This window comes from Panulirus ornatus, chromosome 7 (assembly GCF_036320965.1).
Source record: "Panulirus ornatus isolate Po-2019 chromosome 7, ASM3632096v1, whole genome shotgun sequence".
Classification (NCBI taxonomy): Eukaryota; Metazoa; Arthropoda; class Malacostraca; order Decapoda; family Palinuridae; genus Panulirus; species Panulirus ornatus.
Window position 1 is genome coordinate 16,477,451 of NC_092230.1, and position 13,300 is coordinate 16,490,750.

General features: G+C 42.3%; 1 protein-coding gene across 2 annotated transcripts in view; it reads right to left on the reverse strand.

Annotated features, from left to right (window-relative positions):
• The window catches only part of LOC139749430 (sorting nexin-18-like), a 159,049-nt gene that overhangs the window by 90,443 nt on the left and 55,306 nt on the right, over positions 1 to 13,300 (reverse strand). For both annotated transcript variants that reach the window (XM_071663277.1, XM_071663276.1), the window contains exon 3: positions 4,432 to 4,611. In XM_071663277.1, the coding sequence (XP_071519378.1) occupies positions 4,432 to 4,611 (180 nt within the window). The remainder of the gene's footprint in view (positions 1 to 4,431; positions 4,612 to 13,300) is intronic.

The window sequence follows — 13,300 nt, forward strand, 5'->3', positions numbered from 1 at the left end:
AAACGCGGGAGACAGCGACAAAGTATAAAAAAAAAAAAAAAAAAGTTTGCTGAGTATTCCTGGGAAATTATATGGGAGGGTATTGATTGAGAGGGTGAAGGCATGTACAGAGCATCAGACTGGGGAAGAGCAGTGTGGTTTCAGAAGTGGTAGAGGATGTGTGGATCAGGTGTTTCCTTTGAAAAATGTATGTGAGAAATACTTAGAAAAGCAAATGGATTCGTATGTAGCATTTATGGATCTGTAGAAGGCATATGATAGAGCTGATAGAGATGCTCTGTGGAAGGTATCAAGAATATATAGTGTGGGAGGTAAATTGTTAGAAGCAGTGAAAAGTTTTTATCGAGGATGTAAGGCATGTGTACGTGTAGGAAGAGAGGAAAGTAATTAGTTCTCAGTGAGTGTTGGTTTGCGGCAGGGGTGCATGATGTCTCCATGGTTGTGTAATTTGTTTATGGATGGGGTTTTTAGGGAGGTGAATGCAAGAGTTTTGGAAAGAGGGGCAAGTGAGTCAGTTGTTGTTCGCTGATGATACTGCGCTGGTGGGTGATTCGGGTGAGAAACTGCAGAAGCTGGTGACTGAGTTTGGTGAAGTGTGTGAAAGAAGAAAGCTGAGAGTAAATGTGAATAAGAGCAAGGTTATTAGGTAGAGTAGGGTTGAGGGACAAGTCAATTGGGAGGTACGTTTGAATGGAGAAAAACTGGAGGAAGTGAAGTGTTTTAGATATCTGGGGGTAGATTTGGCTGTGGATCGAACTATGGAAGCAGAAGTGAATCACAGGGTGGGGGAGGGGGCGAAAGTTCTGGGAGCATTGAAAAATTTGTGGAAGTCGAGAACATTATCTTTTACAGCAAAAATGGGTATGTTTGCAGGAATAGTGGTTCCAACAATTTTATATGGTTGCAAGGCGAGGGCTATAGATAGAAATGTGCGGAGGAGGGTGGATGTGCTGGAAATGAGACGTTTGAGGACAATATGTGGTGTGAGGTGGTTTGATCGAGTAAGTAAGATCGATTAAGTAATGAAAGGGTAAGAGAGATGTGTGGTAATAAAAAGAGTGTGGTTGAGAGAGCGGAAGAGGGTGTTTTGAAATGGCTTGGTCACATGGAGAGAATGAGTGAGGAAAGATTGACAAAGAGGATATATGTGTCAGAGGTGGAGGGAACAAGAAGTGGTAGACCAAATTAGAGGTGGAAAGATGGAGTGAAAAAGATTTTGAGTGATCGGGGCCTGAATATGCAGGAGGGTGAAAGGCGTGCAAGGAATACAGTGAACTGGAACGATGTGGTATACCGGGGTCAACGTGCTGTCAATGGATTGAAGCAGGGCATGTGAAGCGTCTGGGGAAAACCATGGAAAGTTTTGTGGGGCCTGGATGTGGAAAGGGAGCTGTGGTTTCGGTGCCTTATACATGACAGCTAGAGACAGAGTGTGAACAAATTTGGCCTTTGTTGTCTTTTCCTAGCGCTACCTCAGGGCAGACAGTATGAATTATGTACATGTGTATATATGTATATGTCTGTGTGTGTATATATATGTATAAGTTGAGATGTATAGGTATGTATATGTGCTGTGTGTGGATGTGTTTGTATATACATGTATATGTGGGTGGGTTGGGCCATTCTTTCATCTGTTTCCTTGCGCTTCCTCGCTAACGCAGGAGACAGCGACAAAGTATAATAAAATAAAAATATATATATTGCAAATGGATGTATCATCCTGTGGCAAAAGGGACAAAGTTGAGTGTACCTGCTAATTTGTATGGGAGAGTGGTGATTGAGAGGCCAAAGGCATGTATGCAGCATCAGTTAGGGGAAGAACAATGTGCTGTCAGGAGTGGTAGAGGATGCTTGGAAGAATTTATATGTGGCATTTATGGATCTGTAGAACGGATATGATGGGGCTGATAGGGATGACTTGTGGAAGGTCTTACCAATATATGGCATGGGAGGAAAGCAACCAGATGCAGTGAGAAGGTCTTATCAGAATTGTAAAGTGTGTGTACAAGTAAAAAACAGAGAGAGAGAGAGAGAGAGAGAGAGAGAGAGAGAGAGAGAGAGAGAGAGAGAGAGAGAGAGAGAGAGAGAGAGAGAGAGAGAGAGAGAGAGAGAGAGAGAGAGAGAGAGAGAGAGAGAGAGAGAGAGAGAGAGAGAGAGAGAGAGAGAGAGAGAGAGAGAGAGAGAGAGAGAGAGAGAGAGAGAGAGAGAGAGAGAGAGAGAGAGAGAGAGAGAGAGAGAGAGAGAGAGAGAGAGAGAGAGAGAGAGAGAGAGAGAGAGAGAGAGAGAGAGAGAGAGAGAGAGAGAGAGAGAGAGAGAGAGAGAGAGAGAGAGAGAGAGAGAGAGAGAGAGAGAGAGAGAGAGAGAGAGAGAGAGAGAGAGAGAGAGAGAGAGAGAGAGAGAGAGAGAGAGAGAGAGAGAGAGAGAGAGAGAGAGAGAGAGAGAGAGAGAGAGAGAGAGAGAGAGAGAGAGAGAGAGAGAGAGAGAGAGAGAGAGAGAGAGAGAGAGAGAGGGAGAGAGAGAGAGGGAGAGAGAGAGGGAGAGGGAGAGAGAGAGAGAGAGAGAGAGAGAGAGAGAGAGAGAGAGAGAGAGAGAGAGAGAGAGAGAGATACCACGTGAAGACTGGTCTGCAACAAGGATAAGTGATATCACCATGGCAGTTTAATTTGTTTATGGATGGGGTGGTGAGGGAGGTAAATGCAAGGGTCTTGTATACAGGGGTGTGTGTTCAATAAGTAGGGGTGAAGGGACCCAAGAAATGAGTCAGCTGCTTTGATGATAAAGCCCTGGCACCAGACTCAAGAGAGAAGGTGCAGAAATTGGTGACTGATTATATGAGATTAATGTGAATAAAACAGAGTTATTAGCTTTAGCAGGGAAGAGGAACAAGTTGGTTAGGGGTGTGAGTCTGAACGGAGATTATTTGAAAGAAGTGAAGTGTTCTATGTAACTGGGAATGGACATGGCAGCAAATGGAACCATGGAATTGGAAGTACATCACAGAATGGATGAAGGGGCACCTGGGAGAACTGAAGAATGTGTAAAAGGAGAGGTTATTATCTGCAAGGGCAAAAATGGGTATGTTTGAAGGAAAAGTAGTCCCAAATGACTTGTATGGATGTGAGGAATGGGTTACAAAGAAGGAAAAGCGAAGGAGCATAGCTGAGTTGGAAATGAAATATATGAGGACAGTAAGCAGAGTGAGGTCATTTGATCAAGTAATAAAAAGGTGAGACAGAGGTAAAAAGGGTAAAAAAAAAAAAAGTACAAAGAAAGTGGTTGAGGAAGCTGAAGAAGGTGTGTTGAAATGGTTTAGAAATTTGGAGAGAATGAATAAAGAGGGGTTGAGAAAGAAGATATGGAGGTTAGAAGTAGAGGAGACAAGGAAAAGGGGGGGGGAGATCAAATTGGACACGGAAGTTTGGAGTGAAAAAGATTTTGCATGGTATACAAGGGTCAATGTGCTGTCAGTGGAGAGAACCAGAGCATGTGAAGCAGCCAGGAGAAACCACAGAATGGTCTATGGGGACTAGTTATAGATAGGGGACTGTGGTTTTGGTGCACTGCATGAAAGCTAGAGAATGGATGTGAGCGAATGCATCCTTTATTCTTTTGTTCCTGGCACTCCCTTGCTAATTCAGGAAACAGCAGACAAGTATGAAAGAAAAAAGTGAAAATATAGCAATAACGAGATGGTCTTGATTAGGGCATTAATTTGCCAATGTTGATTTGGCTACCTTAAAAAAAAAAATTCACAACAATGGTTAAGCAAATAAGTTTTTATATGATGCAAGCAATTTACTGCTATGAAAATTTACTGGCATAACCTTCATTTCTTTCAGGGAAAGAGAGTGAGCACTATGTCAATTACCAGCAAATGTACAGCTGTGTGTACCAGCAGTGTTTAGCACGTGTGAGAACAGTGACTGTCCTTTCCTTGTCCTCTGCAATTTCAACATTATAACTTTAGGTTTCTCACAAGCTTATACAAAATCCTTCCTCATTTCCCATCCAAAAATTACAATGTAGCCTAAGGGAATGATAAGTGATTAAACAGAATCTGAAGAGCTGGGAATTTCAGTCAACACCAATACCCTTGCAAATGCCAGATTTTGGGAGTTGTCAGATTATGAAACAGGAATTTAAGTAAATAGAACATCATCTTCACAGAGAAAATCTGATGCATGCATCCCCAGCCATTCCTTAACCCAAACTAACATTCTTCACTTTTCATGAACTCCGTTACATTCTTCATCCTCTAATAATGGGTAGAAGCAAAAATATTTGTGTATACTCAAGTGTCTCTATACATGCTCATTCATGTTCAAACGTCTTAGATGACTTACTGTGTAAGCACTGAGTGTGTGGCTTTTTACTAACCTGTAAATATTATATCTGACACATTCAAAAAACATAAGCAATAAAAGAACGAACCTGTTGTGATGCGGGTCGTTTTTGGTTATTACCAGTGAAGTCTATGCTGGAGGTTGTGTTATTCTGCACTGAATGCCAGTTATCTGCCTCAATATTAGATTTGCTGTCTCCCCATTCTACATTAGCATATTCAGTTGGTAAAGGTGGTGGCGGCATTGCAGGGGGAGCAGATGTAATCTCCTGTCAGAAAATAAAATAATTATCATGCTAATTCAAAAATTCTGTGATATTATGTATAGTGCATATTTGTACTTATCTACTATGAATATTATTTTTGAGTTATGGGTAGAGACTTTTACATTCTCTTAACCTGATGTGTGTGTGTGTGTGTGTGTGTGTGTGTGTGTGTGTGTGTGTGTGTGTGTGTGTGCATGTGTGTACTTAAATGTTTGTACAGTATGTAATCTTATGCTTGTGGGACCCCGTCTGCTGAATTTTCTATATGATCAATTACCCTTTAAAATCTTTGTGAACTGCCAGCATTCACTGCCTCATTGGTTAGTTTATTCCAACATCCACAACCCCAACACAATACCACTGCTTCTTACCATCCTTTCTAGCAAACTTTTAACCAAGCTTTTTGTTATGGTCATTATTACTATAGGGCCATTTCTCTTAAAGAATTATTCCTAGTCAGTGTTATCCAGTTGACTTAGAAACCTGAAATCTGTTACCAGGTAGCCCCTCTCTCTTCTCTCATATATGGTGGACAGCTTTGTAGCTTTCAGCCTCTCACTGTAGCTCAATTCTCATTATTCAGGTACCATCTTTGTTGCTCTTCTCTGTGCTTATGTGCTTCTTTATGTGTAATGACCAGACTTGTGATGAATAATCAAGCCTTGGTCTGTTGTGTCATGAATAATTTTAAGAGCATGTACTTGTCCATACATTTGAATGCGATTCTTATATCTACTAGACTATAAGATATGCACAATGTTGACCCCAGCCAGAAAATAATCACACAGAGGCCTTCTTTAACTCTGTCCCCTCCTCATCACCTTGCACTTACTTGGATTAAATCTCATTATCCACTCATCTGAACAACTTTGGAGTTTGTCTAGGTATGCCTGTAGACTGAAGCAATAATCATCTTCATTCTTATTTCCCTTACGATCTTGGCATCATCTGCAAACATGTTTAGATATGATTCTAGTCCATCAGGCAAGTCTGTCAAGAAATAGCACTGGGCCCAAGAACAAGCCCTGTGACATGCCACTTGTAACCCCGGCCTACTTGTGTTCTTTGTTCCCTTCCAATAAGGTAGCCTTTTATTCAGCGGAGCCAATCCTCTGTGCCCACCAGAAGATCTACCCTTTTCATCAAAATATGATGAGAAACCAAGTCAAAGGCTTTTTGGCAGTCCAAAAATGCACAGTCAACCCATCCCTTTCTTTGATCTTAAATATAGCTTATCCTGTCACAGAAATCTAGAAACCGGTTATGCAAGACCTCCTTTCCCTAAATCATGTTTTCTTCCAATCAGAAAGGTTCTCCTTTTAAAGTTGTTTTTCATATGCCTTCTGATGACCTTTTCCATCATTTTACATACCACACTGGTTAGTAAGATTGAGCTGTAATTCATTGAAGCTTCCCAATATCTTTTTTTAGGGTGTATTGAAATGGTTTAGTCACATGGAGAGACTGAGTGAGGAAAGATTGACAAAGAGGATATATGTGTCAGAGGAGGAGGGAACGAGGAGAAGTGGGAGACCAAAGTGAAGGTGGAAGGATGGAGTGAAAAGATTTTAAGCGATAGGGGCCTGAATATACAGGAGGGTGAAAGGCGTGCAAGGAATAGAGTGAATTGGAACGATGTGAAATACCGGGGTTGACCTGCTGTCAATGGATTGAACCATGACATGTGAAGTGCCTGGGGTAAACTATGGAAAGTTTTGTGGGGCCTGGATGTGGAAAGGGAGCTGTGGTTTCATTGCATTACACATGACAACAAGAGACTCAGTGTGAATGAATGTGGCCTTTGTTGTCTTTTCCTAGTGCTACCTTGCTTGCATGCACGGGGGAGGGGCATTTCATGTGTGGCGGGGTAGCCCTAGGAAAAGACAACAAAGGCCACATTCGTTTACACCCAGTCTCTAGCTGTCATGTGTAATACACTGAAACCACAGCTCCTTTTCCACATCCAGGCCTCAAAAAGCTTTCCATGGTTTACCCAGACATGTCAAATGCCCTGGTTCAATCCACTGACAGCACATTGACCCCAGTATACCACATTCTTCCAATTCACTCTATTCCTTGCATGCCTTTCACCCTCCTCTATCTTTGGGCCCCGATCGCTCAAAATCTTTTTCACAACGTCTTTCCACTTCCAATTTGGTCTCCCACTTCTCCTCGTTTCCTCCACCTCTGCCACATATATCCTCTTTGTAAATCTTTCCTCACTCATTCTCTCCATGTGACCAAACCATTTCAATACGCCCTCTCCTGCTCTCTCAACCACACTCTTTTTATTACCACACATATCTCTTATCATTCCATCACTTTCTTGATCAAACCACCTCACAAATAATATAGTCCTCAAACATCTCAATTCCAACACATCCACCCTCCTCCGCACAACTCCATCTACATCCCACGCCTCGCAACTATATAACATTGTTGAGACCACTATTCCTTCAAACATACCCATTTTTGCTTTCCAAGATAACGTTCTTGCCTTCCACACATTCTTCAATGCTCCCAGAACCTTCTCCACCTCCCCCACCCTGTGAGTCACTTCCGCTTACATGGTTCCATCAGCTGCTAAATCCACTCCCAGATATCGAGAGTACTTCATTTCCTTCAAGTTTTTCTCCATTCAAACTTACCTTCCGATTGACTTGTCCCTCAACCCTACTGAACCTAATAACCTTGCTCTTATTCACATCTACTCTAAGCTTTCATCTTTCACACACTTTACCAAACTCATTCACCAGCTTCTGCAGTTTCTCACCCGAATCAGCCACCAGCACTGTATCATTAGCAAACAACAACTGACTGACTTCCCAAGCCCTCTCATCCACAACTGACTGCATACTTGCCCCTCTATCCAAAACTCTTGCATTCACCTCCCTAACAACCATGAAGACATCACGCATCCCTGCCGCAAATCGACATTCACTGGGAATCAATCACTTTCCTCTCTTCCTACTCTTACAAATTCCTTACATCCTCAATAAAAACTTTTCAGTGCTTCTAGTAACTTACCTCCCACACCATATACTCTTAATACCTTCCACAGAGCATCTTTATCAACTCTATCATATGAACTTTTCCAGATCCATATGCGCTACATACAAATCCATCTGTATTTCTAAGTTTTTCTCACATACATTCTTCAGAGCAAACACCTGATCCACACATCCTCTACCACTTCTAAAAACCACACTGATCTTCCCCAATCTGATGATCTGTACATGCCTTCACCCTATCAATCTATATCCTTCCATATGATTTCCCAGGAATATTCAACGAACTTATTTTTCTCATGTATTTTCCATACTTTGTCACTGTCTCCCACGTATGCGAGGTAGCGCAAGGAAACAGACAAAAGAATGGCCCAACCCACCCACATACACATGTATATACATACACGTCTACACACGCACATATACATAACTATACATCTCAACGTATACATACATATACACACCAAACATACACATATATACACATGTGCGTAATTCATGCTGTCTGCCTTTATTCTTTCCCGTCGCCACCCTGCCACAAATGTAATGAAAAACCCCTTCTCCTGCATGTGCGCAAGGTAGCATTAGGATAAGGCAACAAAGGCCACATTCGTTCACATTCAGTCTCTAGCTGTCATGTATAATGCACCGAAACCACAGCTCCCTTTCCACATCCAGGCCCCACAGAACTTTCCATGGTTTACCCCAGATGCTTCACAAGCCCTGGTTCAATCCATTGACAGCACGTCGACCCCGGTATACCACATCGTTCCAATTCACTCTATTCCTTGCACGCCTTTCACTCTCCTGCATGTTCAGGCCCCAATCACTCAAAATCTTTTTCACTCCATCTTTCCACCTCCAATTTGGTCTCCCACTTCTCCTCGTTCCCTCGATCTTTGACACATATATCCTCTTTAGTCAATCTTTCCTCACACATTCTCTCCATGTGACCAAACCATTTCAAAACACCCTCTTCTGTTCACTCAACCACACTCTTTTTATTACCACACATCTCTCTTACCTTTTCATTACTTACTTGATCAAACCACCTCACACCACATATTGTCCTCAAACATCTCATTTCCGACACATCCACCCTCTCCACACAACTCTATCTACATCCCATTCCTTGCACCTATACAACATTGTTGGAACCACTATTCCTTCAAACATACCCATTTTTGCTTTACGAGATAACGTTTTCGCCTTCCACATATTTTTCAGTGCTCCCAGAATTTTTGCCTTCTCCCCCACCCTATAACTCATTTCCGCTTCCATGGTTCCATCCGCTGCCAAATCCACTCCCAGATATCTAAAACACTTCACTTCCTCCAGTTTTCTATATTCAAATGTACCTCCCAATTGACTTGTCCCTCAACCCTACTGTACCTAATAAACTTGCTCTTATTCACATTTACTCTCAGCTTTCTTCTTTCACATACTTTACCAAACTAAGTCACCAGCTTCTGCAGTTTCTCACCCAAATCAGCCACCAGTGCTGTATCATCAGCGAACAACAACTGACTTACTTCCCAACCTCTCTCATCCACAACAGGCTACTTACTTGACCCTCTCTCCAAAACTCTTGCATTCACCTCCCTAACAACTCCATCCATAAACAGATTAAACAGCCATGGAGACATCATGCACCCCTGCCGCAAACCAACATTCACTGAGAACCACTCACTTTCCTCTCTTCCTACTCATACACATGCCCTACATCCTCAATAAAAACTTTTCACTGCTTCTAACAACTTGCCTCCCACACCACATATTCTTAATACCTTCCACAGAGCATCTCTATCAACTCTATCATATGCCTTCTCCAGATCCTTAAATGCTACATACAAATCCATTTGCTTTTCTAAGTATTTCTCATATACATTCTTCAAAGCAAACACCTGATCCACACATCCTCTACCACTTCTGAAACACACTGCTCTTCCCCAATCTGATGATCTGTACATGCCTTCACCCTCTCAATCAATACCCTCCCATATAATTTCCCAGGAATACCCAACAAACTTATACCTCTCTAATTTGAGCACTCACTTTTATCCCCTTTGCCTTTGTACAATGACACTATGCAAGAATTCCGCCAATCCTCAGGCACCTCACCATGAGTCATACATACATTAAATGACCTTACCAACCACTCAACAACACAGCCTTTGTACAATGACACTATGCAAGCATTCCGCCAATCCTCAGGCACCTCACCATGAGTCATACATACATTAAATAACCTTACCAACCACTCAACAACACAGTCACTCCCTTTTTCAATAAATTCCACTGCAATACCATCCAAACCCACTGCCTTGCCGGCTTTCATCTTCCGCTAAGCTTTTAGTACCTCTTCTCTGTTTACCAAATCATTTTCCTAACCCTCTCACTTTGCACACCACCTCGACCAAAACACCCTATATCTGCCACTCTAACATCAAACACATTCAACAAACCTTCAAAATACTCACTCCATCTCCTTCTCACATTACCACTGCTTGTTATCACCTCCCCATTAGCCCCTTCACTCATGTTCCCATTTGCTCCCTTGTCTTATGCACTTTATTTACCTCTTTGCAAAACATCTTTTTTATTCTCCCTAAAACTTTATGATACTCTCTCACCCCAACTCTCATTTGCCCTCTTTTTCACCTCTTGCACCTTTCTCTTGACCTCCTACCTCTTTCTTTTATACATCTCCCAGTCATTTCCATTATTTCCCTGCAAAAATTGTCCAAATGCCTCTCTCTTCTCTTTCACTAATAATCTTACTTCTTCATCCCACCGCTCACTATTCTTTCAAATCTGCCCACCTCTCATGCTTCTCATGCCACAAGCATCTTTTGCGCAAGCCATCACTACTTCCCTAAATACATCCCATTCCTCCCCCACTCCCCTTACACCCTTTGTTCTCACCTATTTCCATTCTGTACTCAGTCTCTCCTGGTACTACCTCACACAAGTCTCCTTCCCAAGCTTACTTACTCTCACCACTCTATTTACCCCAACATTCTCTCTTCTGAAAACCTCTACAAATCTTCACCTTCACCTCAACAAGATACAGATCAGACATCCCTCCAGTTGCACCTCTCAGCACACTAATATCCAAAAGTCTCTCTTTCACGAGCCTATCATTTTTATTTTTATTTTGCTTTGTCACTGTCTCCCGCGTCAGCGAGGTAGCGCAAGGAAACAGACGAAAGAAATGGCCCAACCCACCCACATACACATGTATATACATACACGTCCACACACGCAAATATACATACCTATACATCTCAATGTATACATATATATACACACACAGACATATGCATATATACACATGTACATAATTCATACTGTCTGCCCTTATTCATTCCCATCGCCACCCCGCCACACGAAATAACCAGCCCCTCCCCCAAATGTGCACGAGGTAGCGCTAAGAAAAGACAACAAAGGCCACATTCATTCACACTCAGTCTCTAGCTGTCATGTATAATGCACCGAAATCAAAGCTCCTTTCCACATCCAGGCCCCACAAAACTTTCCATGGTTTACCCCAGACGCTTCACATGCCCTGGTTCAATCCATTGATAGCACATCGACCCCTGTATACCACATCATTCCAATTAACTCTATTCCTTGCACGCCTTTCACCCTCCTGCATGTTCAGGCCCCAATCACTCAAAATTTTTTTCACTCCATCCTTCCACCTCCAATTTGGTCTCCCACTTCTCCTCGTTCTCTCCTCCTCTGACACATATATCCTCTTGGTCAATCTTTCCTCACTCATTCTCTCTATGTGACCAAACCATTTCAATACACCCTCTTCTGCTCTCTCTACCACACTCTTTTTATTACCACACATCTCTCTTACCCTTTCATTACTTACTCGATCAAACCACCTCACACCACATACTGTCCTCAAACATCTCATTTCCAGCACATCCACCCTCCTCCGCACAACCCTATCTATAGCCCACGCCTCGCAACCATATATATATATATATATATATATATATATATATATATATATATATATATATATATATATATATATATATATACATTATTTATTATTTTGCTTTGTTGCTGTCTCCCGCGTTTGCGAGGTAGCGCAACGAAACAGACGAAAGAAATGGCCCAACCCACCACCATACACATGTATATACACACACGTCCACACACGCAAATATACATACCTATACATCTCAATGTACACATATATATACACACACACAGACACATAAATATATACCCATGCACACAATTCACACTGTCTGCCTTTATTCATTCCCATCGCCACCTTGCCACACATGGAATATCATCCCCCTCCCCCTCATGTGTGCGAGGTAGTGCTAGGAAAAGACAACAAAGGCCTCATTTGTTCACACTCAGTCTCTAGCTGTCATGCAATAATGCCTGAAACCACAACTCCCTTTCCACATCTAGGCCCCACACAGCTTTCCAAGGTTTACCCCAGACACTTCACATGCCCTGATTCAATCCACTGACAGCACGTCAACCCCAGTATACCACATCGATCCAATTTACTCTATTCCTTGCCCGCCTTTCACCCTCCTGCATGTTCAGGCCCCGATCACTCAAAATCTTTTTCACTCCATCTTTCCACCTCCAATTTGGTCTCCCACTTCTCCTCGTTCCCTCCACTTCCGACACATATATCCTCTTGGTCAATCTTTCCTCACTCATTCTCTCCATTTTGCCCAAACCATTTCAAAACACCCTCTTCTGCTCTCTCAACCAAGCTCTTTTTATTTCCACACATCTCTCTTACCCTTACATTACTTACTCAATCAAACCACCTCACACCACACATTGTCCTCAAACATCTCATTTCCAGCACATCCACCCTCCTGCGCACAACTCTATCCATAGCCCACGCCTCGCAACCATACAACATTGTTGGAACCACTATTCCTTCAAACATACCCATTTTTGCTTTCCGAGATAATGTTCTCGACTTCCACACATTCTTCAAGGCTTCCAGGATTTTCGCCCCCTCCCCCACCCTATGATCCACTTCCGCTTCCATGGTTCCATCCGCTGCCAGATCCACTCCCAGATATCTAAAACACTTTACTTCCTCCAGTTTTTCTCCATTCAAACTTACCTCACAATTGACTTGACCCTCAACCCTACTGTACCAAATAACCTTGCTCTTATCCACATTTATTCTTAACTTTCTTCTTTCACACACTTTACCAAACTCAGTCACCAGCTTCTGCAGTTTCTCACATGAATCAGCCACCAGCTTGGGAAGTGAGTCAGTTGTTGTTCGCTGATGATACATATATACATATATATATATATTATTCATTCATTTATTTATTTACTTTGCTCTGTCGCTGTCTCCCGCATTAGCGAGGTAGCGCAAGGAAACAGACGAAAGAATGGCCCAACCCACCCACATACACATGTATATACATACACGTCCACACATGCAAATATACATACCTATACATCTCAATGTATACATATATATATATATACACACACACAGACATATACATATATAAACATGTACATAATTCATACTGTCTGCCTTTATTCACTCCCATCGCCACCTCGCTGCACATGGAATAACAACCCCCTCCCCCCTCATGTGTGCGAGGTAGTGCTACGAAAAGACAACAAAGGCCCCATTCATTCACACTCAGTCTCTAGCTGTC